Here is a 26,045-nt window from a genome sequence, read left to right as displayed (position 1 = left end):
AAATGTCTAATCTCAATCTCCTGTCAGTTATAAACCATTCCCCTTGTCTTGTCCCTACAGGCCCTTGTAAAAAGTCCCTCCCAGATTTCTTGTTGAATGATTTATGATCATTCTAATTGAATGATTTTAATAATTAAAAAAACTCTCAGTTTTATTAAATTAAGTTTTACAGTCTTGTCTCTCTTCTGAAATATATTTCCTAAAATAAAAATACTTTAACTGGGCTTAAGGGACTACAATAAATTCTCTACCGGTAGAGTCCTCTTAAGTACTGACTGTAGCCTCTGGAGGTGGACTCCACTAGGAGGGTAGTTCAGAGCAAGAGTGTCCTCCTTGTCTCACCTTCAGAGACCATCGCTGTAAAATCTCTTCTTTTTGTATTCATCAGGGATTCTCTTTTTAGCCTTAAGTATTTTCCATTGTATAAGCTTGATAAGCCACTAAATAAGTTTTTTTTAAAACAAGACCTCATAGCAGCCTTCCAGTATCTGAAGGGGGCTATAGGGATGCTGGGGATGGACTATTCATTAGGTAAGGACTGTAGTGAGAGGACAAGGAGCAATAGGTTAAAACTTAAACAGGGGAAGTTTAGATCGGATATAAGGAGGGAGTTCTTTACTGTAAGGGTGGGGAGGCACCAGAATGGGTTGCCCAGGGAAGCTGTGAATGCTCCATCCCTGGCGGTATTCATGGCCAGGCTGGACAGAGCCATGGGTGACATGGTTTAGTGTGAGGTGTCCCTGCCCATGGCAGGGGTGTTGGAACTAGATGATCTTAAGGTCCTTTCCAACTCTAACTATTCTATGATTCTATAAAAAAGGAACTTATATTTGGGTTTAAGCATGTGTAATTGCAAATCTTTGCTTTTGTATGCTGAATTCAAATGTGAGAACATGGGGTACTGGGTGAAATATAAACTTCATGTGGCATTTTTATATCTGTAATAAGTTTTATATATATGTGTGTGTGTGTGAGATCCATGCATCAGTCAGAAAATTTTCTGAGTATAATCTTGTGTTTTTTAAACATTTTGGTTTCTATTAGTAGTTATTTTGAAAACATCTGCACTGGCTTGCTCCACTGACCTGTGTAGCTTACTAAAATAATGCTCAGCCTTTACTTTTTGCCTGGATAATGAGATCTTTCATTTTTAGCAATAGCTCTTTGTCACATAACTCTTACAGTTAGATGGCTACCTCTTCTTCCAGGCATTTTGTATGTCCATGGTTCTTAGAGCAAACAATTTCCATTGACATCAGATTTTGTTCCCATACTAGCTTGGCCAATTCAGAATTTGGAACAGAAGCGGTATTGTGTGTTTTCTTTTCTATATATTGTGACCTGTGAAAACTAATTAAACACTCTTTAGAACCTCTGATTTTAAATAGCAAGCCACCAAATAATTTTTATTTTGAAACCAAGCTGTTATAATGTGTGAAAAGGACTTAAAACCCTGTATTGCTAACATACTACTAGAAAAATGCATGCCTTGTTGCCTGAATATAGTATTTGAGGGGTGGGTGTTTGTCCTTAACAGGAGGGTATTGCAAAGCATTTTATAGTTGTTCTATGTACAGAACGCTTAATTTTCACATGTTTTCTGTTTATGAAAACATTTGTGTGAGCAGACGTGTTGAGATGTCTTTTCTTTGTTAATCCTTGAGGCCAGTACATAATTTCTCACTTACTTCAATGTGCTTTTCACTAATCAGTTAAAGTTGTTTTGATTTTTTTTTTAATTGAGCAAGATTCTGTTTTTGAAGTGGCCCCACACATTTAAATGATTTTAGTGCTACAGTTCATTCCAATGAGATAATGTTGTATGCCTAGTCAGAGCCCTGCAGAGCATTTTTGGGTGGATCTGCCGTATTTTATTTGCTAGGGTTTAATTCTTTCTTCTGTAATGCTTGTTTTGAGGCTACATTGACAAAGTCAATGTGTTGGCTGTAGTATTGTGACATGGAGTGCTGAAGTTGAGTTTTGCACAATGTGGATCTAATGCATTTGTAAAAGTATCAGGTAATTAAAATAGCTTGTGATCTTATGGGGAAATCAGTATGGCTAGTGGATAGCATTTTGCTTCATATTATTTACTAAATATCGGAGTAACAAAGAGCTTTAACTTCAGTTTGAAGCAACTGTTGTTCTTTTGCACTGTTCGCTGCAAGTCGTTTATGGATTTTATACAAACAGCATTGGTCCAACTGGAGGAACTGCGGAAGATGACTCCAATGAGTAATGTTTTCTAATTGTGAGCTGTAATCAACAAACCCAGTGTTTAGACTGTCATGTCTACCAAACAGGCTGTCTGTATATAGAGAAGATTATTGCGGGTGAATAATTAAAAGGAATTAGGAGATCCAGGAAGTTTTATCTTGCAGTGGATGTTGATACATATTTGTTTTGTTACTGCCCTCACAGCTAAGAGTAATACAGAAACATTACCTTAAAAGTGCCAGCCACACTAGGCATCTTGTCTGTGACAAATAGCTCCTGTTTGCTCTTGTAGTTAGGGAATTTCTGCTAGAGGTAACTGACAAGGGAAAAGAAAGCCTAAGAATAGCTTTTAAACTCGCTACCTCTTTGAGGAGAGACCCTTAAATCTCATTCTTAAGGGTTCGATGGTTTCTGTTAGTTTTAATAGTAGCAACCAAAGGTGTTGCTCCTTCTGTGTTGGCTTCTTCCCTTTGTGTTGGTCGCTGGTTCCACAGAAGAAAACCAGACTTGGCTCTTTGATCACTTAAGGTCATTACATTGTACAGGCCTGGTACATTAACTGCGTCCAATTTCAGCCTTAAATTATGAAGTTATGCTGTAATTGATGGGCAGTAATCTCTGGCAGGGGAATGGGATTGATACGTGGTACTGTAACCTCTTCAGTTGATCCTGTAAGACCTCCTCAGCTGGAAGATTTTGTGATGATTATTTAGAAGAACATGATGAGTCAAAGTAGAGAAAAGGAAGAGAACATCCTTCTGCCTACAGCTGTTAATCTATGTTAATTCTCTAGCTGAATAAAACTGCATTTAGTTTTCTCTAGTCTGCATTTCATTGCTTCTAACTCATGGGAAACAAATTGTGTGTACTTGCTAAAGGGCCAGCCTTGCCCTCTGTTGTAAACAGTATTTTATTTTGAAGTTAGCTCTGTGTAGATGTGGAATAAAATAAGAAAAGTAAGGAGGGGAAAAATACATGTGTCAACCATAGTGCCATGATTTTAGTAGCACTTGTGGAATTCAAGATATCCCTATGGCAGTTTGGAGATATAACACAGACAACATGGCTCTGTTGAACAGCAGGTGAAGGCCACTAAAGATACCGTAGAGTCTCTGAAATGACATCTGACTCCCACTTCAGCTGACCCAGCAAATTACAAAAGGAATTCTGTCTAAAGTGAATGAAACATAGCAGGGCCAGGAATCTATCTAGGATAAAGATCAAACACATCATCAACCCGCACAGCATAAATCCAACTGATTACTCTTAAAAATGTGCAGGAATAAATAGAATACGATAGCATTCATTGGTTGTACAATCTGATAACTCTGAACAAAAGCTGATGGAGAATGCTAGTTAGTTCTTTTTTGTACTAAAATAGTACATATTACTAAAATAGTAATATGTTTATGTTGTACTTGTCCATGATTAAATTATTAATTATTGTCTTCCTGGTTTAGGTTATGGTCAGACTGGTCCAATGGTTCAGAGAGGTGGATATGACTCTATTGCAGCTGCTGTTTCTGGTCTCATGCATATCACGGGGCATGAGGTAAGGTGCTCAACTTACACATTTATTAAAATGTTTGTGCCATATACTAAAACTTGATGCTCCTTGGAGCAAGTTAGCTTATGCTAACACATCTGTTATGCCCTTCAAAGTCCAACAAGAGGTCTTATCTCTGGGAATCTAAGAAAATTATAGTGCTTATGTCCAGCTGTCTCACTCCAGGCTTGCAAAGCCAATGCCTGAGAAACAGAAAAGGGAAGAAAACTGGTATCCTAGATATCCAGAGAATAAATTGTCGATTTATGTTAGTCTGTTAGTGGCCACTTGTAGTCACTTCAAGAGCTGTAATAGACACATTGTTGACACCTGAATGGTGGAGCCATGCCTATGCATGGGAAGTCTCATCTGTGCTTTGATACTGATATTTCCTCTTTAAAGAGGGAATTGTGAAGCCACCCAGATAACTCTGACAAACTGCCTTTTCATCCATCCTGCCTGAAAATAAGTGGAGAGATGCCATTAGTGGTTCTGGAAAAGCTTTTTGTTGTTCTTCCCACTGATATCCAAGGTCTTTGGTAGTTGCAGTAGTGCAAGAAGCATTACAGAGCTGTTTTAATATCTGGATTCCAGGCATACATAAAATGTGTGTCTTCACCTCAGAAAAATGCTGGTCAAATAGGCGTTTACTTAAGCTGTCTTGAATCACCTACGGATGCAGGGAATGTGGTCTCCAAATGTCTGTCTCAAGTGAGGTAGTGGTACAAGTTTGTTCCGTGCATCATGAACATTATCTAGTCTTCTGTGGAGGTGCTCCTGATACTCTGGAAGCAGTAGTGCAGATCTTTATGATGCTTGCCTGCCCTAGATAAACAAAGAGTTCCTCAAGTTTCTTTACTTAGTGTCAGATATTCATGTTTAACTAGGTTGTTGAAAGCAAACCACACATGCTCTGGACGTAACTCTACTGCAGGATAAATATTCTGCCAGTAGATTTGTTTTCTGCTGAGAACCATGACAAACATCACAACTCTGTGCTTGTGGCAATTATTGTTACCAGAGTAATCCTTTCTATTAAAAAAACCCACCAAAAGAACAAAGAAAAGTCAAGCATTTTTTGACTGAGTAAGCTGAAACATCTTCTGCCTTGTGTCTTAAGACCCTAAGACTGTCTGCCTGTTGCTGCAATGGTAATGATACATACTCATAGGATGTGACATCTCAGAACATGAGAAGATGTCAAGTTGAGTGCAGGCTTTACGGGTACTTCTCTTCAAATGTGTAAAGCAGTGGCTGATCACAGTAATTGTAAAGTCAGCAATATTTACTTTCTGACCTTGGTGTCTGTAGAGTGAAGGCTAGTACTTCCACTACAATGCCAGAAACTTCAGGCACACCGCAAAATATGCCAAACAAAATTAAGTGGAAGTGTAGACTGTGAGAGAGAGGTAAATGTTGTTAGTACCAGTTGAATAAAGGAAAGTACGTTGAAAAAAGTTAAAACAGGACTCTTGCAAAGCTTTACAATGGTATGGCAATGACAGAAAATACAAGTGTTACACTGAATAACTGCATTTAAGTTGTATTATGAGAGTAATAGTCCTCCGTGGCCATTATGAAGATGAATTTTATTAGAAGATTGTGTTAACGTCTACAGTGGAAATCCAGATGTTCACATCACCTCACCAGGACTTGAGGCAATGTAATCATAGGAATCATTTAATCATTGTTAGTAACAGTTCTTTGTATTCACTGGGGGCTTTTAATAATTCATTCAAACTTAGTCATTCCTTTGTATGATTAAAATAAATATGCTAAGACTTGCTTTCTTTATTTTCTCTTTATTTGAAGTTGGTCATACAGTATTTCATCAGTTTCTCCAAATCATTTTCTGATGTACAGAGGGACAGTTTTGTTTCAAAGGCCAAGTCATTTAAAGTTCCTTGACTCCAAAGAAGCAAATGTGCCTTCTGTTACTGTAATGAAAATATACTTGAGTGGCTTTAAAAATCATACTGTGTGCTTGTTTGAAAGTTATTTTAAAACAATTAGTAATAGTAAAATATTCCGTGTTCTACATTTATGTTCATGTGACTGGGCTGTGTTTAAAATTCCATAAAAGTAGCTCTGAGAAAAGCAGATAACCTTGTTTTAGCATGTGGAAAAGTGGCTAAAGAAGAAAAAAGAAACTCACTTTTTTATGCTGTTTTTCTTTACTAAACCTTGAATTATTTATTGATAACATGGAATTTATATACTGAAGGTAACATCATTTGAAGCATATAAGACAGGCTGAGAGAGTTGGGCTTGTTCAGCTTGGAGAAGTCTCCAGGGATACGTTATAGCAGCCTTCCAGTACCTAAAGGGTATCTACCAGAAGTCTGGAGAGGGACTTTTTATAAGGGCATGTAGGGATAAGAGAAGGGAGAGTGGCTTTAAACTGCCAGAGGGGAGGTTTAGATTAGATAGTAGAAAGAAATTCTGTAGTAGGAGGGTGATGAGGCATTGGCACAGGGTGCCCAGAGAAGCTGTGGCTGCCCCATCCGTGGCAGTGTTCAAGGCCAGGTTGGACACGGGCTTGGAGCAACCTGGTCTAGTGGAAGGTGTCCATGCCCATGGCAGGGGGTCAGAACTGGATGAGCTTTAAGGTCCCTTCTAACACAAACCAGGCTGGGATTCTGTGATATTTTAGTAGGGTTTTTTTTTCCCCCTCTAAAATAAAATTGCAAATACCAATCTTATGAACTGGGGGAAAAAAGTTATAACAAATCATGCTGGTTTTGTATTGTATTGCGATAGCTATGGTTAACCAGCATAACCTCAGTGTAACAGTGCTCTGTGGAATCTTCCCTTCAGTAAAGAAGACATTGAATGTGCTTGCAGGATGGTCTTAGAGGTGTCAGCTGATGCAGTAAAGAAACTTGTAATGAATTCGACCAGCAATAACAAAACACCTAAATACATCAATGAGGTGCTTAGCTTTGAGGTATGTTAATACACATTTGCAGCTCCTCACAAAGCATTTTAATAATAGGATACTGAAATTTTGTCTTGTATTTGACACTTTAAAACTGGCTGGAACTAATAGGAATATATTTTCCGTCTTAGCTTAGAGAAATTTGATGTTGTAAATTTCAGTTTGTTCCAACCGTCTAGCTGCTGATTTAATGTCTTGGGAAGTAGTTTACTGCTTGAGATCATGTAACTTCATTGGGTACTGAGGCCACTCTTCCAGTCAGTGATGTCTTAATATTAAACCATGAAATCAATGTATTACCAACACAGGATTTTCAGCAAAACTTAAACCTTCATTAAGTCTGTCACATATGTAACATTCATTTTCTTCAGTAGTTTATTTCATGTAACGCTATAATTTTTGAAGTGGTTAAGAGACCACAGTGGAATAGGGTAGAATTTTCTGACTAAAATGTGTGTATTTTATCCAAAGTATCTTCTTATTAAAGGGATAAAATTAGTGTGGAATGCACGAAAGATACACAGTAACATCACATTTGGCACACAGTGTAAATCTCTTTAAAGGGAAACAAGGTCATGTGCTTTGTACATCTGATTTTTAAGTTCTGAGTGAAGATTCCTGCATAAGGAAATTCTGAATAGCTTGCTTTTTCTTTTTTTTTGGTAGGAAATAGTTGCTACTGAAATGACAATGCTCATTACTTTGAAATGCTTCTGAGCAAAGCTCTGAGCCTTAAAAATCAAGCTACAACTTCTGCAGTATTGCAGAATAGGCACAAACAACTGCATTTGTGCTAGTGTGGGCTTTTGCTGATTTTATGAAAACAGAGACATACAGTGCACAGTAGAATGCTGTCTTTAAACCATGTTTTCCTGTGTAGAAACCTGCGTAGAGCTGAAGCTCTTACCCTGTACTTGATTACCTCTGTGTTGGAAGTGTGGGGCACCTGTGTAACTTGAAGTTCCAAAGTGTTTGTTGAACGTTTGCATTTGTGGGAGATCTGTTTTGTGTAAATCTGTACCGTAAACCCATTTTGACTGAAAGTGGTTATTTCAGGCCGCATTCAGTGTTTCTTTACATAAATTAAAACGTGCAAAAAAGACGAAGTTTACACCGATGACACTTTTATTGTCTTGGATGACATAATTTATAGATATTTCCTGGTTAAAAACTACATTCCAACTTTATATTTGATGAACTGAAAGCTTTTTCTTAGTATATTCAGATACATCAGTGCCAGATGAATATCCCTTTGAAAATGTCTATGACTCATTGAGGCAATAGCTTGTAATTAATTAAGTAAAACCCAATTTGGATACAAATCCCCTTCCATTTCCAAGTGGATTATTACAGGCACTTTTGATAGAGTATCTCTATAGCGGTGCATTCTTGCTTGCTAAAGAAACGTTTTACTGAACATGAGACAGCAAGACATGAATGGGATCTACAATACCAGAGGGGCCGTTCTTCAGCTTAAAACCAAACCAACTGCAACAAAAGAGCATACATGGCATATAGCTCATTGCTGTTGAAAAAATATAGCTGTTGCTGGTTTGTATTAGCTTCAACAGCTATTTCCCATCTGTAAGGACTACTGGAGTTAGAATGGTTTTATTAAGGATGTCATTTCAGAACAATTTTCATTTTTAAAGGATAATTTTTATATTACTGATGTAATTTTGGGAAGAAAAATTATGTCAGTGGGTAAAAAAACCCAACAAACTAAACACAAAAATATTTGGGAAAGGAAGCTTCCAAGATGTGGAAGTTGTGGCTATCTCTGGGCCAGAATGTGCTGACAAATTGTAAGGAATTTGGCAAATAGCAAAAATTAGGAATTGAAGTGTAAGCTGGTGATAAGATTGAGCAATAGCAAAACACAGAGATGGGGAAAAAAGGGTCTGCTCTACTGGAATGAATCTTTATCTTTTCAAATGAACAAAGGGCAGGTCCTGGTGCTGTCCCTGGTTAGGGGTCAGCCCAGCCCTTGAGCCTGGATGGCAGCTTTGATTGCTTAAAGCACTTTCTCCCTGACTAGGGCTACATCTTGTCCTTCTAACAGATCATTAATACCACTTTTGGCTGGCAGGGATGGTAGCGGTATTTGTTACTTATAAAACAATGAATCAAAGCTACTGTATAGTTCTTTACTTTGCTCAAGTAACTAGGATAACATTAACTGCACAAAAGTACTGCGATGCTGGGAAAAACGCTGTCTAAAGGAAGGTTATTTCTATGTCCGTGTAGATTTACCCTTCATATAAAGCAGCTTCATATCCCTTGTTCTGCAGGATAGAGATTAAAACCGGAATGAATCCATTTCACAGTACTTAGAATTGTGCATCCTGTCACAGGCTGGTTTATGGCACAGGTGAACATTAGAGGATGATAAAAGAGTGACAAATGGCAGCTACTCATGGATCTTGGTAGGAAGACCAAGGAAAAGTAGAAATTTGATGGACTGCTGTGGAATTATATGTTGCAGAGTGTGAACATAACTCTCTTGCAATCTTAATGTATGATTCTATATAGCAGTTTAGACATGACTAATTAAAGTCTGAATCTGAGCATCTGACCTCAGACTTTTCCAAGTGGCAAATGGACATCTCAGAAGAAGCGCTTTTCATATGTAGAAGCCTAATTTGACTGAAATTAGTTCCTTTTGCCATTGATTGTAGAAGGGCTATATTTTGTGCCATTTAATTAGCCAAGTTCTAAAATACATGATGTAAAATGAAGATTTGTCCCTTGGTGCCAGAAAAAGGGATGATCTGCTGAAAAAACGTGTTTGAACCAACAACTTTCCAGTGATTATTGGTCAGGAGGTCAAGAATTTGCATGCATTTGTGTATGAAATATGTACATGTGTAAACAAAGCAAAGTTGGTTTTGATTTTCCCCTAGAAGCCTGGAGTCTGTATACTGGAAAATACAAACCTGAGGTTTGGTGGCGGGGTGGGGAAGGAGGTGGTAGAAGAGGAGGGAGAAAATGAGTGGCAAGAGCAAAGCAGTATAGTTCTTCCTTTCAAACACACAAGAACTGGGTCAGCATACTGTGGAAATCTTTTAGACCTTTGTCTTCTAGGCATAATGAAGTTCAGTTTTCCCTGGATTCTCTTGTCTCTATCAGTATCTTTTCTTTTTGCATTGGTGAGTAGAAGCATTATGTTATTAGGGCCAAAAACAGCATAATAAATCATTCACAACTTGCATTCTGCAGCATCACGAAGTTGCAAGTATTGTGTAGATCCTGTAAGAATATCTGGTTTTCAGTGGTAGTTTTTATACTTCAGTTCACTCAAGGATACTCTCATTTCTTTCAGTTTGGAATGACAAAGCATGTAAGCACTTTTTTCATGAGTCTGGTGTTAAATGTACTACATCAGTAATAATTTGCCTCTGTTTTCTCATCTCCCCTCCTCCCCCACCCTTTTTTTTGTTGTTTATTGTTTGTCTTACTTTGTTTTGGGGTGTTTTCTTCTTTTCTTTAGGATGGTGAGCCAGTTAGAGCAGGAGTAGCTATGACAGATCTTGCTACTGGGCTGTATACATACGGAGCAATTATGGCTGGTTTACTTCAGAGGTATAAGACAGGGAAAGGACTGCACATTGACTGCAATCTCTTGTCATCTCAGGTATGGGTTTTAAACATTACTTTTAGTTGTGTAGATGTTTGAATCTAGTAATATTATTTTGACATAAAATAATGCAAATTAGTTAATACAACTGATGACAACAATAATGCTATTAGTGACAGTTTCCTTATTCTGCCACTCTAGTAAGTGACCATTTTATATGATGTGGTTATAGTTACTGCTAAATTAACTTTGGTTTTTAGTTTTTACAAAGGACCTCCAAGTTCTTTGAAAATATGGGGTAATCAAAGTTTGTAGTATCCTTGAGATTACAAGTAACAGCTGTAATAGACAGTTTGAGATAGACAAGCATAAATGGTGAAACCACTGTAGGAAGGGAGGTTGTGGCACTGGGTAATAATAATACCAGAGTGACTGAATGACTTGTGCAAAATCACCCTGAGTAATCAATTATCACCCAAGTGTCAAAGTGATATAATCCAGGAGGTCTGCCTTTTGGCTCTGGGAGTTCAAGTACAAAATAAGCTTGAAGATGCAGTGTTTTCCCTAGTCACATTAAAGACAAATCTCATAAAAATTGTAAAGACAAAGATGGTTTGATCATGGAAGGTATACCATATACCACAAATAATGAGAACTTTAAATTATCCTTGAACATTTAAGCACCATTGGCACAATGATTTATAATTCAAAAAAAGAAAGTGATATTTATATGAGCTGTGTATGATTGGATGATAGATTATCTGGCTTATGTAGATACCTGCTCATAGCAATTGTGTATATCATGCGTAGGAATTTTTGGTTCCATTTTAAAATATGCATCAAAACAGTAGGCAGTACTCATCAAAGGTAATACAGTGTTCCATTATTTTATTCTTTATTCAGCTGTATTTTTCTTTACATTATGCTTGTGAGTTCATTTGGGAGATAAAGTGTGTGATATGTGAGTACATGCTGATAGAGTGCCTGTTGTGCAAGAAGTTGGCTCTGGTGTGAGCAGGAGGTTTTAAAAGATGACCTCCAAAGGTCCCTTCCACCTCTGTCGTTGTATGATAAGAATCATTCAGACTAATGATTGAGGTTGCTCTTGTTTTAATACCTACTGCTTTTTAAATACCTGAAATCAGACTGGGGAAGGAGGGGAAGTCCTTGTTTAAATCAACACAGATTTTTTGCTTTGTTTCAGAAATGTTTGCAAGGACCGAACTCTTCATCATACTTACGTGTATTTGTAAATTCTGTGTCTGGATTTGAAAAATGTAACAAGCAGTTTAGAAAACTATTTTAGATGTATGTTAAGCTCTTAATGTATTGTATATATATGGAAATTTGGGGTATTTTGTTTAATGTATCATAGTGTTTTATATTATGGCAGCTCCTTCTTAGTCCTTTTAATTTCAGATTTTACTAATGGAATTTCCAATAATTTCTGTTAATTTCCAGATTAATTCTGTTATTTCTGACTCCTTGTTCCACTGCGTTTTTTGGCTTATTTTTTAGTGGAACCTTCTTGATTTTTATTTGATATTTATCGAATGCTGAAATTAGGAAGAGTTTAAGTTAGGTGGTGGTGTAACTCTTATTTCGCCTTACTTTGTCGCAATCTTTTTCCTTGGGTAGGATAGATCTGGCTAGGCACAGAAGTGTTCTCATACTGCATAATTTCCATCTGAAGTTCCACATCATTATCTTTTAGGGCTCTCACTAACACAGAAAAGGAAGGGAACAAGTACCTGGATAAATGTTAGTGAACAAAGCAGACAGGCGATTTGACTTCTGTGTGCTTCCCTGAAGGAGTAGTATATTGTGAAGGGACAGTTTAGTGATTTTTTTTTTTTTTTGTAAACTCATTCCATATTTCTTATCTAATTGTGGTTACCTAAAAATTACTAAGAAGTAATTCCATACATGCACATTCTTATTGCAAAATAAGGTTTTATTTATTTCAGTGTTGCCTCAATTAAACTGAAATGAGTTGGTATTTTAGAATAGAGTGTGGGCATTCAGAAAACAGCTATTTTGTTTTAGGTAACCCTATTGCTTCAGTCCAAATAAACTTTAGGTGGTTGGCCCAACACGGTAATGAGAACATCTATTAAATCGGAAAGAAATATTTACAGATGAGGTGCTGGGGTACCAAAAATAAGCTCATGTGATCAATCCCATTTAAAAAATGTGTTAAAATGAAGAAGAAAATAACTGAGAGCTGAGTCTCTCTGAGAACATTTAGCTTTCCTGGTTTGTTTTCTTTCTTTTTGCAAAACTGTCTGTTACTTGTAAGTCTTTAAGGGCGAGTGTACTATCTAAATCTAAAAATTAATGTAAGGAGAAAATTGCTCTTGCAGTACTTCTGCTGGTAATGTTTTTCTTAAAGGAAAGGTAGATGATTACTGTGATACGATCAGGCTCCTGAAAGATCTGTGCTTTCAAAGGGATTATGGTTTTACATACCAGGCTGAGATATCTAAAGCTAGCTCTTCCTTGTGTGATGGGTGTTTAAAAAGAATTGCCTTTTGAAGTCTCTCACAGGTGCTGCCAATGCAATAAGGACCCTAACGCTGTAGACTTTTAGTTTGTTAGGTTCTTACTGCAGCTGATTAATGGTGGGATCTGAGGTCAAATGCATCATGGTAACTTTTCCTTCAGTGTGAGTTTCACTGGAATATAGTAATTTTTAATGACAAAGGAATCTTTTTTCCTGCTTGTAAAACAAAAGCACTCCCAAAACATCCTTCTTATAGAAATGTTAAAACAGCAGGGACCTGGTTGAAACTTCTGTCAGTATTTCATGTGCTGAGCTAATACAGCAGCATGCTTGACCTTTTGTCCATCCCTTCATCTAAACTGAGAAGTGTGACATATGTCTTCATTGGGCAGTGTTGATCACAGAATCACTTTGTTTCAAAAAGGAAACTCGGGGGTTAAAACGCTTAAATCCCTGAGAACAGCTTGTTTTATTTTACAGCACGTCCATGCCCATCTACGTCTGTGCTGTCATTTTTCTGCATGCCTTGTAGAACTGCAACAGGATTGGAAATTTATTCTTTTTCAAGGGGTGAAGGGCTGGAAGATGGTTTTGGTATTAATTGCCCACACAGATATGCTAATGACAAAGAGCATTGAACTGAATTCTACTGCCTACAAAAACGATCTGGAGCTTTTTAAAGAAATATCGCACTGACTGACAAGTTTGTGTAGTATTGAACTGGTCTGTGCAGAACCAAATGATAAGTGAAATCCTGTGCTCTAAAGAAATGTTATTTGTATAATAGCTTAAAAAGACAGCTTTCTTTCAAATTCTGTGTATCAAACACTTTTGCCCTATAGCTTTGTAGTAGCTCATTATTACCAGAGAGGCTTTTTTCTGCACAACAGAATAGAATTCTAGGGTTTTACTGACAAGAGAGATACGGTGACCGCTAGGATGTGGTTTTGCAGTGAGTACTAACTTTCTATATCTCTCATCTATAAACTTTTAACCCATGTCATCCAATTCCTTTGAAATTTTTGACTTGTAGATGATTTACATTTGCCAGCTCCAGACCTTTCAGCATCTAAATAGTGTCCTTTAGATGATGCTAGTAAATAAGAAGGAAGTGGGTTTTGGATTTGGTTCCAATTATGCAATTGTGCCTTTTCTTCTGTTGTGGCTTAAAAAAAAATCTCTTGGAAGTTTTAATATCCTTCCTGTATTTAATTACAACCAGGCTCTGACAAATACTGTAATAAGTTGGTTTCTCTTGGATTGAAAATCTGCGAGAAGTATTTTACATTTCTGTAATTTTGGAGTGTAGTTTTTTTTTGGCCCAGATTCCACAGACAGGATAATGTGGTTAATATTGTTTGTATTATATGATTGTTCATCAGACATTTCTCTGCTTCTGATTAATATGTTTTAGTTTGTATTTGCCGTAGTGAGCGCTTCATCTTCTCAAAAATTTGAAGTGACCCTAGAAAAACCGAGCAAAGTGGTATAAATCATTTTCTGTATTCCGTCTGTGTGCTTTAGTTTGGCAGTTAGTTTTCTGAGATGATGCTGAGGTTTAGAAACTATTAGGTTTTATTTCTGCACCACTTTTCCACAAGATGATTGTCTTTAAGGCTTATCTATTTAAGGTGCTTTTAGTGCTCTCTCTTCAGGGCTTTTATAACATACCTTTTAGACTGGTAACACTTGCAAACTGCCTGTAGGATATAAATGGCATCACAGAGTTCCTGAGCAGCAAGTTGTATAAGAAATACCGATCTTGGAACTAAAATGCTGTTCAGGTGTCTTGACTGCATCTTGTTGCATCTCTGCTTCTCTCCTTGCTTAACTGAGAGTTGCAAGTAGACTGACTTCAGAAAGAAAATCTGCTTTATTTAGAGGTCATTGCTGCTGGTGATTTTGGATGCCAGCTAGGAGGACTCTTACACAGTTGTTTTGGGTATGGTTTGAATAAGTGTTTCTGTTTTACAAGCTTATAAAGCATCGTCTTTGCAAAACACTGTATTCTTAATCTCTGTTATGATACATAATTGTGTATGCACTGTATGGAGCCATTGTCTTTTTCACTGCACAGCTCTGATATGGAAAGATAATAAAATCTGAATCAATGTGAACATTTCTTTAAATATGTGCTGTGCATTAAACACTCTTCTTGGCTACTATGCTTGATAGTTTCCACTGAGGACATCAGTATAACTAAGAACAGAACTTATCCCTCAGGGTTTAAAGTAGCTAGAATTTTATTGAATAGACCAGAAGACCATACTAACATGACAGTAACTCAATTTAATATTAGCCTCTGTGGAATGTGTGTTGTGATTTCTAATGATTAGTTATGCAAAAAGTCGTTGGTAGATCATACTCCAACTGGATCTGGATTTATTTGGTGGCTTTCTTTACTCTGTAAACAGAATACATACCCAGAGAGCTGCGATCTGACAGTAAATTCTGTGTCTTTTTGTCTTTGCTGCTATTGTTCTTTTGGTAATGAAACTAATCCTGAATGTGTTAGCTTCATTTTCCCGTGTCGAGCTACCTCTGTCATCAATTAGAGAAAGGCTTCAAAGGAGATAGAAATGTGTGCCCCTTTAATACACAGAAAAAATAGAAAATGGCTATCTGGAATGGGTAGGAGAGTTTGAAGACAAAGGAAGACATTTCCTTTAATGAGTTTATTATTTAGATGACCTTTGAATAAGGGTGTAATTCTGGAAATGGAATCAAGATGTTTGTTGTAGTTTTATTACCAGCAGATCATATTTCGGAATCATGCTAAGTATTCAGAGAAAAAGGATAACCAGAGTAGTTAGAAAGAAACAGGAATGATTTAACCAACTAGTAGCAGAAAAAGCATTTTTAGTGTACCCCAGAAGCTCACCTCTCCCTCCAAATTCATAGAAACCTTCAGAAGTAATTCAGTAAATTGGTCAAATTGGGACAGGACCTTTGAACACCTTGTGCACTATTTATTAATGTAAATAGCATGGAAAAGGGCTGTAACTTGATGGAAGAGGTTTCAAGTTTATGTCATGGAAAATTTTAAGTCGGGAAAACAACTGATTTCTATGTGCTGTTGAACCTCTGGAAATCTAGTAAACCGTAACAAGTATGTTGTTTTGGGATATGCTGATGGAATACTAGCTAACATGTCGACACTGCTTGGTTTGATTGCTTCAGATAGCTCTGATGGAAATTCTCTGTAGATTATAATTCATAAAAAATGTGAATTAAAGGATAACGCTGAAACAAATTTATGAGTTCTTTTTGGTCTGATGGAGCTCCGCTGCCATGACTGTGCTTCTCCATGTTTGTATTATTTAACACTCTATGGTTTATGGCTCATCAGTTAAATGACAAACTCTTTGGAGTAGTAGCATATGATTAGGCCAGAGGTCATAATTTATTAGTTATGTATTATAGTGAAAGCTATAAAAAAGTGTGTTCAGAATCCTGTTTAGGACTTTAAGACCAGATACCCATTAAACTCTACCTAAAAGTCAGAATTCCGTTATTTGTAATAATCCTTTGCCTTCTCTGGAATGAGTATTTGTTGTATTAGATTTCTCTGATAAAAATTATGTCAGTTGCTTTCATTCAAGCTTCCTCTGTAATACAGTATTTGGGGGTTTTGTGGTATTTTTTAAAAGTTTAGATTGATTAAGGAAAAACTTCCTTCTTCAGAGAATCATTTACAAATTTATTGTCATTGTGGCAGAAGCGCCATATTTTGACTCTCCACTTGTTGGTAACAGTAGCCCATTTATTTCTCAAATCAAATAGAACCTTGCACCACATTTCTCTGACTTGTATGCTGCTTAATAACATAGTAGACGAACCACGTCTGCGTTGGGGGCAGTCGAATGGTACCTCTCTTGCAGCAGTGGCTGAGTAATACAGTCTTGTGTGTTGTAAAAAATCCTATTTCATATGTTTCATTCCATTGCATGGATTTGTTTGTTGTGTTGTCCCTATAGTACATTAGCAGGTAAGTACTTAATGAGTAGTTTCCAGAGATCTTTGTGTTACAAATAATTCCAGTGTTTTTCTGTTTAGTAATGTTATGACCAAAGTTGGTTTGGCTGTGATGATAGGGTTGGTATATTTGCACATTTCTCACCCAACCAAATAGCCATGGGATGATCAAAATCTTGCTTGCGGTGCTGCAGCGCAGACTGTTGAAATTACTGTTATTTTTGTGGAGGGCAGTTCTCCACAAGTGAGATGAAATTGATACTGTAAAGAACAGACAAACACACGTGAGATGCTTTTTTCTGTGCAAGTATTAATGCTGATAAATGTGGAGGCAAAAAGTTGAGTGCTGTAGATGTTTAGGTGTGTGCATGTTTTTATTGTACTGTTTCTAATCTGAAGATCCGAAGTGAAAAGTGCCTTAATACAGCTTCTTTTGGGTGTTGGAAGCTTCCCGTAGAAAGGCATCTTTATTACTGATTAAATAAAACAATAGAATCCTTCACAAAGTGTATGTAGCATCCAAACTGGAGCCTCTGGATAGTGTCCTATTAAAAATATTAAGAAAAATTGCTGTGTTTATTCTGATGCTTGTCCTCACAGGTGATTAATTTTTATATGAGAAAAATAACCTCCAGACAAACAGATTTTGATGTTTTGCTCTTTTCATTCTCAGCTGTCAAATGTAGCTGCTGTTTTTAGAATAGAGTCATTTAGCTTGGCAAAGACCTTCAAGATCATCAAGTCCAACTATTAACCTAGTACTGCCAAGTGCACCACTAAACCATGTGTCTGAGTAGTCGGAGAACAGCTGGTCTTACTATTAAAGACCGAGGCGAAGAAGGCATGAAGTACCTCAACCTTTTCCTTATCCTTTATCACTATTTCCCCCGACATCCAATACAGGATGGAGATTATCCTTAGCCCTCCTTTTGTTAGTAATGTATTTACAGAATCATTTTTTTGTTCCCATAAAAGGCAGCAGCCAGGTTAAGTTCTAGCTGGGCTTTGGCCCTTCGAATTTTCTTCCTGCATAACCTCACAACTACACCCTTGTAGTCCTGAGTGGCCTGCCTCTTCTTCCAAAGCTTATAAACTCTTTTTTTTCCTGAGTTCCAGCCAAAACTCTCTGTTCACCCAGACCAGTCTTCTTCCCTCCAGCTTGTCTTTTGCACTCTCTTCATATTCCTCAACCTACTCATCTCCTCCCAAAGCTCAGTCACTCAGCAGAGGAGTTCCTCTACCTGAGCACACCTTCCACAACTCGAATTGTTCTGTGTTTTGCAAGGATGCTTGCAGTTCTTTGCACAAATAGAAACCAATCTGAGCGCTTGTGCTGTTTTATTAGAGTTCAGACTTAGCCAGGGGAAGTTCAGATTGGATATAAGGAAGAAGTTCTTCACTGTGAGGGTGGAGATGTGCTGGCACAGGGTGCCCAGAGAAGTGGTAAATGCTCCATCCCTGGCAGTGTTCAGGGGCAGGATGGACATGGTCTGGTGTGAGGTGTCTCTCAAACTAGAGGTGTCCCCATGGCAGGGGTTTGGAACTGAACGATCTTAAAGTCCTTTCCAAACCAAACCATTCTGTGATTCTGAACAGTCAATGAAATACAACCAGTCATTGTTACGTAGAATTAAAAAACAGATGAGTTGAAATTCATATCAAATGCATAGGTTCTTGGTGGGAAAGGCTGTAATTAAGGAATAGTATAAGCAAATGTGTTTTAGTATTAAAAAACTGCATAAAATGTAGCAGAAGAAACTTTTTCTGTTTCATTTTGCCTGGATTTAGGAAAGCTGTATGAAAATTCAGAACGCAATGCATTTAATATTTCAGTGGCTATATATTCCTCCAGAGAAGATGGAGACTTGAGGAAATGTCATTTATAGTTAAATGTCACTTAGAGTTAACGTTGTCTGATACGCCTGTTATCAGAGTCCGATTTTAGTTTTTATAACTTTGCCAAAGCTTTTACTGTTTTGGCTGAATTTTCCATGTCTTGGAATTGCCAGAAAGTGATTTGTTTTCAAAGTTACTATTAAAACGATTCATCTGTTTCCAGGAACAAGTTATGGGAAAATACGTTGATGGGTTGGTTTTTTTTTATTTTCCTCTGAGAAACTCAGTGCCTTCGTTCTTTGCAGTGGAAACTTGAACTCCGGCAGATGAATCACCGTTGTTTCAGGGAAGGAACTCAGGGTGGCAGAAGGTGCAATGTGTATGACATGCGATGTGCGTAAAGGCTCGTAGGGACTCTCTAGGAGTTTCGGTGGAGTGTTTGGGCCGTGTATTCCTGCATAAGCTAAAAGTAAATGTTCAGTAAGTACCTACTAATAAAATGGGTCAGAAGTTCAATAGAAAACCCGTATAGGGCTATATGATTAAGATATGTGTGTATAAGTGCCCCGAGATCTTGCACAGAGCGTACAGACTAACTCTGGATTTCATGGCTTTTTTTAAACCTGAATATTCTCTTTAATAGATTTTTTAGGTGACAGATTCCTTAGAGTTGTTCCTGTACTGTCATGAATCTGAAACAGGAGCTTTTCAGTAGTTGAAGTAGTATGGGTTTTTTTTACACTTTCAGAAAAAAGCTGATTAGCACTTTATTATCATCAAGAAAATGTAATCAGGAGCGTGTGGTTGCCATGCTGTGGGAAGCGCAGAAGTAAGGGTTCATTCTGGTCTTGGATAAGCTCTGAGTAGCTCATATAGAAAAATCATTTGTAGATCATTTCTTTTTCTTGTTGTATTTCAATAGACTTGGTTAGCAGTTCTCTGCTAGGCAAGTGCCTTGTGTTTTTGGAGCTGCCTCATTTTGTCTGTATTTATGTAGTGTAAACTCTTTTTTTTTTTTTTTTTTTATAAAGCAAAAGGTGTTTTCAGCCATCATTTTCACACTGAAAAGTGAAATTCCAAACAATTGGTCACATGAAAGTTTGAAAACTTCAGTTTTCTTTCCCTCTCAGAATCTGTGCTCAAGACCGGGTTTTCAAATACGTTACCTTTGTTTTTCCTCGTTGCATCTGTTTTTTAATTGTTTCCAGTTCATGAAGCACCTCCTAAAACATCATTTCTGTGACTGTGATTTGATGTGTGTCTTTTGGTTGAGGGGCTAACTTTAACTGGCAGGTTCCACAAAGTGCTTGTCATTACTGGCATAAAGTTGAACACCTGCTTAAGTGACTGGTTGGAAGGCCCTAAGACAGGATCTAATGTGAAACCTGTTCTAAAATTGTAGTTGTCATTAAGGATTTGATTTTATCTTCATAAGATTGTACTTATGGCTGGGATTATACCATTTGCTGATGCTTTAGTGCGGAGAGCTTTCTTTAGTGAAAGATGAATTGATGATAATTTCCTAGAAGTTCACATTAACAGAAATCAGTGTCACCGAGAAGAAAACCCTTTTTACCCAAAGCTCAGTGTTCATAATGTGGCCACAGACATTTTCTAAGGGGAGTGTAGACTCTTTAATAGTAAGCCCTGTTCTACATGATAGTAGTCTTGCATTTTTAGTTTTTGCAGACCTCCTCAAAGTGCACTGTCAGTGCAGCAGTGAGGAGGTTGTAGATTAGTAAGAACTTATTTCTACCCTTATTAAGCCTTGTGGCTAAATGTAATTAGACTTCAATTGGATGAGTAGGGTTTTCTTGGTAGAGACTGAGGGTTTTGATGTTCTTTTAATGAAAAAAACCCCACCCCTAGAACAACAAACACTTGAAAAGATTTAGCTTAGACAGTAGGAAGAAATTCTTCACTATGAAGGTAGTGAGACACTGGCACAGGGTGCCCAGAGAAGCTGTGGCTGCCCCATCCCTGGCAGTGTTCAAGGCCAGGTTGGATGGGGCTTGGAGCAAGCTGCTCTAGTGGAAGGTGTCCCTGCCCATGGCAGGAGGTTGGAACTGGGTGAGCTTTAAGGTCCCTTCCAACACAAACCAGCCTGGGATTATAAGAAGCAAGAGCCAAAGGTCACCTCATGCACGTGTCCATGGAAGCAGGTTTGATAGCAATATACAAATGAGGAGAGTGAGGGGGGTAACCACAAAACCAGAATTAATCAGTCTCAAATGCTGATTTATTAGTGTTAAACTATTTATTGCAACATGGAAGGGGGAAAACATGTAGACCAGTAAAATCAGTCTTTAGGTAAATACCAGCATAGGATCAGTGATTTTGAGATGTTTGTTAGCGTATGCCAAAGGAGGACTGTGGTCTTGTGTTCAAATTTTTCTGCTGTAAAGATCATTATTCCATCTCCCCAGAAGTACTGAGAAGGTTTAAGTGGAAGATTTTTGGCCTTTGCAGAACAGAAGGCACTGACATTTTGCAGGATGAATTTTTCTACTAAGTTATAAATTAATATTTGGGTTACTAGTTCAGTAGTACAGTATAAAATAATTATCTGTGCTGCTGTAAAATGCCCGTGTCTCAGAGTTCCTAAAATACAGTCTACATGCCTGCTATAAGAAAAAGTAAGCAAAGTGTGAGGGGGGGAAAAATATGAACTTGGCTGAGAGTCAAAGCCTTGTTAAGCTGTGTGGCAGGAAAGCAGACACAAAATTGGAAGGAGAAGAAAGTAAAGAATATAATGAAAATGTTCTTTTCTCCTCTTTCCAGTTACCTGTCTTCTTTTGTTATACATATGCACTTGTTGAACTTGTATGTAAATGATTGATTGACTCAGTGAACTCATTGTAATAAATTACGTTTGATGTGCTATCTTGAAAAAAATCTTCTGAAATTCTGTCTCTTCTCTTTGTCTGCTGACCTTGTGGCTTTTAATATCTTGTTTCCCATCTGTCTGATTCCATCATAAACTGAGCATAACTTTTCAGACCTTAATGCAGCTTTCTTTTTGTTCTGGTTTAAGTAAGTACGTAACGCAAATATGTGATTTGGCCGTCATCAGTAATATCAGAAAGGAATGTTGAAATGTGTGTTCTCTTTATTGAAGTGAAATAAAGAAACATCTGTAGATATTTGATAATACGTATTTATGGTGCATAGATCTGCCTCTACAAGCAAATGAATACAGAGATGTCTGTATCATTGTATTACATCTGCTTTAATGTTACAAGTCCATGGGTTACTTCTGAGGATTAGTTCTTAATTAAAGGATAAAAGAAATGGGTCTATAAGGTTTCAGGAAAACAGTTTTAAGAATAAATGTAAAAATACCTAACTAACTATGTAATACAGAGGTACCCAAACTTCATTTTGAGAGACTGATTGTACCATACAGAGTTGTACTGCAAGAAGTGTCTCTAGCAGAGAGGTACTGAATGAATATTGAAGTACAGGTGAATTTGTTGAAAACATTGTTTTCTGTATGATACCTGTAGAAATGTTCAGGGGGGTTATCTTATGTTTATAGTTCAGCAATTGGCTTAACGACTGTAAAGGATAGTTAGATACTTGTGAAGAATTTTGAATATGAAACTAATACCTCTTTTTCTACAGTGTAGAATTTAAACAAATAAATGGAGTGAAATCTTGGCTCCATTCTGTTTGATACCAATATCTTAGGATTTGTGTTTCCCTAGATTATAATTCACTGTGTCCCTTCCAGAGTTAAGTTTGGGTACTGTTTCCTTCCAGAAGTGTGCAAAGTTAAATGCCTGTATCACAGGGGGCATTCTTTTGTCTTTAAAAGTAAAAGCCTGATGTACTGGATGCATCCTACCTGTCAGTGAAATTTGTGTGGAATATAGCAGCTGTGTAGTGTCACACACAAATACAGAAGAATATCTAATGATTAATATTTTATCATCATTGCAAAGCCATTTGCTGTTGCAGAAAAAATATCACTATGGAGTGTGACCCCAAACTGAAAAATGACAGGAGCGATGGGTCTCGGGTATGTGTTATTAATCAATAACACACGGTTGTGACTCATTAAATTCTCTCTGAAATAGCGGTGTGTTTCATTCTATGCTGCTGAGGAAAGTTGCAAACCAGAAGAAAAGGTTCTTTCTGTGTATTCCAAGATCCATTTCCTTAATTGCTGATATTTTCCTGGGGGCTGAAGGACAGACTAGACATTGTTCAGCGTTTCAGCTGAATGAAGTGACACTGGGCTATAATAAGGTCCAGCTGAAATCCAACTACAAAGTGTTTTCCAAGAGTACTCAGGAATAAGGCATTGTGTTTGTAGTTAGCATATATGGATATAGATTTTTGGCAGCAGTTAAATTTTATTTGCCGTATTTTTTCCTAGGTTTTCTGCTGGAATAAATCACTGTATCAGTGGTGCACAGTTAAATATTTGCTTTATATGTGAGAGTGACACTTTCGCATTGCCTCTTAAGCAAATACGGAGAAAGGAGAAGAAAATGAAACTACATTCTTTTTCTAGAAGTTTTGATATAATTCGCATGTTGGAATTTGAGTGGTGAACTCTGAATTAATTTCTGCATGTTTTGTTGTAGGTTAGGCTGATGAATAGGCACAGAATAGTGTGAACACTTGGATCATCACAGAAAATTTCTTCCATCTAGGGGACAAAAAGGAAGAAAATAATATTTTTGGAAAAAAAGGTCACATGGCCTGTTTAGGCAAGCAGTTGCACTTATTGGCAGAACTAGTTAACAGCATAAATCAAATACATTGTGTCTGGTGAATTAGTGATAACCTTGCATGCTAACTGTAGTGCTTTATTTGTGTTCTGTGGATTCTGATACAATCGTATACTGTATTCTCTTGAAGAAACAAAAGAGTCTGCCATTGCCCATGGCAGAGGGGTTGGAACTAGGTGATCTTGAGGTCCTTTCCAGCACTAACTATTCTATGATTCTATGATAACAGAAGCACTGATTTTCATGAATTATTGCATCATAAATGTTAATTTCTTTTTCCTAATATATATTCATGCTTACACAATATATATTTAACCCCTCGAATTGTGGTTACTAAATTAGCATGCCATATTTTTCACAAAATTAATCTTTTCCCAGTCCTCCCTGTCTGACTAATAACTTGACAAATCTCTCCTTATCTTCTAATGGCAGATGATTTATCAAGGCCTACCACTTAATTAATATTACAGAACATGTGGGGAGCTGAAGAGTTCGGAAGTATTTTCCATAGCTTGGACATGTAAAATGAGAAGCATAGGAGAAAGCAGAAAGATAATCTTGTAACTGAGAAAAAGCCTTTGTGATTTAAGCATGGGATTGAGGTTCAGGAAATGGTGAGTTCTATCCCACAAATCCATCATGCTTCCCACTAGACTTTGGACGAGACACTGTTTTTTTCTTTGCTACAATTGACTGTTCTGCAAAATATTTAGGGGAATACTGTCTTACATCTTACTACGGTAATTCAGTGTTAGATTTGACTAGTGTTACTAGTGTTATAGAACATGTGTTATTATTGAGTTGTACTTACACAAGCACTTCCATCATACAGATGTAGCCTGATTTTTTCATATTAAAAAGTGTATGTAATATATAAGGGATACTTTTGCGACAGATACTTTAACTTATGTATCTAAAACATGTATAAATAGACAGAAATCTCCACGAAGTTGTCAATGGAGTTTCAGCTTTCCTGAATACTTTTTCTCCATTTCCAGGTTGCATGTCTCACTCATGTAGCTGCTAATTACCTTAATTGCAAAATCGAAGGAAAACGCTGGGGTACTGCGCATGGGAGTATTGTTCCATATCAGGTAAGCAGAAAGTGTTTTGATTTTCTTGCTCATGATTTTTTGTATTATGCGATTGAGAGCTGACTTACCTTTCCCATGACCTGCTGTAGTCTGTAACGTGTCTGTGTCTAGGTAGGACAAGGTTCTGTTGTTCATTGTCATTTCTGCATTTTGCATTTTTCTTCAGCAGCAGTAGATTAGTAACAGAACACTGAAGTAGATCAAAGGTGTTTGCTGAAATCGGATGACTTTAAAGCTGGTGTGATGACTTGATTGGTTTTCACCTGACAGAGAAAGCTTTTTTCCTTTTCAAAGGGTTACCTGACTTCCCTACAGTTATAAACTGAAATATTTTTCCTGTGGATTTTGGTAATTTTATTTAGTGAGTCTACAAGAACAATCCAAATGACCATGACCATGGGAGATTCTACAGATTTGTAATTTTCTGTTGATTTTGCTACAAATCACTGCGGCTCAGTGAGACAACAGGTTGGCAAAAGGGATTAACCAGACCTCAGATCTCCTCAGCAGAACTCATAGTCTGCTACATCTAATGAAGGGTTGAAATTCCTTAAAATAACATGACCTTCATCATATAAACAAGCACAGGAAAAAAAATTACTGGAGGTTTTATCTTACTTCTGGGTAGTCTGGGGAACTCTTCCAGTAATCAGAGAAAATTTTGTTCTTTTCTAGCTGCCCGTGTTGTGTTCTTGATAGAAGTCACGCTAACTTTTGGAGGCTTGGGCGTATGTTTCATTTAAAGAATCTGTCCTTTATTTCATAATTTTTGGTACTTTCTCATCAAATAGGCGTGTTTGCAACTAGCTAAGCAGAGATTACTTAATTTCTGGATGGAGTCCTTTGAATCCTGAGAGGAACAGTTCCCAGCATTTGTCTGGGAGAACTGCACCTAAACACCACTCAGTTTCTTTACCATCTCCTTTTAGAGAAAGTGAGGGAAACTGGAGGTGTTCGCTTCTGCCCAGTGGTGAAGATGGTGGAGGTTTATAATACTACAAGATTTGTTGCTTGTGGCCATAGTAACTCCGCAGCAAAAATCTTCCATCACTGGCTAGCGTCACAGCCAGGCCTCCTTGGGTCTAAAAACAAAACCAGGGTGTTTTTTTAAGAGTTACATCTATTTTTCCAGTACCACGGCATAGTCCACTGTATGGTTACAAATTAGCTAGCACTGATTGCACATCATCTCATACTGATGGGGTCATGCTGTGTCTCTTTCTTCAAGTATGAGTTTCATCTTGCAGTGTTGTTTCAGCTATGAATGTGCTACTCTCTGGTTGACACGGTGCAGCAGTATGGCCATGTTCTCTAGAACCAGCTCTGAATGACCCAGTGTAACCAGGCATCCACTACACAAATAGTTACATTCTGCTGTATTTCCATATTGTGACCTTTTGGTGCAGTGCGTTTTGAACTTAACTATGTTGAATGTCTAAAACAGATCTGAAGTGTCTAAAGTTTGTATAAGCAAAACCAAAACCTGACTAAACACAACATTTTATCTTCAGCGCACTGCATTTGGCTGAGTAAATGAAACTTTTGTTCTTTTATGTCCTTTTGCCTTTTGTTTTTCCACAATCTAAATGAAAAGTGTCCTGTGTTTCTTTTTTCATAGAC

At 37.4% G+C, this 26,045-nt stretch overlaps 1 protein-coding gene across 5 annotated transcripts in view; it reads left to right on the top strand.

Moving 5' to 3' along the window:
• Positions 1–26,045, top strand: part of SUGCT (succinyl-CoA:glutarate-CoA transferase) — a 310,973-nt gene that overhangs the window by 36,011 nt on the left and 248,917 nt on the right. For all 5 annotated transcript variants that reach the window (XM_065665717.1, XM_065665718.1, XM_065665722.1 and 2 more), the window contains 3 exons: positions 3,678–3,769; positions 10,192–10,335; positions 24,330–24,425. In XM_065665717.1, the coding sequence (XP_065521789.1) occupies positions 3,678–3,769; positions 10,192–10,335; positions 24,330–24,425 (332 nt within the window). The remainder of the gene's footprint in view (positions 1–3,677; positions 3,770–10,191; positions 10,336–24,329; positions 24,426–26,045) is intronic.

Source organism: Lathamus discolor, chromosome 2 (assembly GCF_037157495.1).
Source record: "Lathamus discolor isolate bLatDis1 chromosome 2, bLatDis1.hap1, whole genome shotgun sequence".
In the NCBI taxonomy this organism is placed as follows: Eukaryota; Metazoa; Chordata; class Aves; order Psittaciformes; family Psittacidae; genus Lathamus; species Lathamus discolor.
This window is presented reverse-complemented; position numbering and strand designations above follow the sequence as displayed.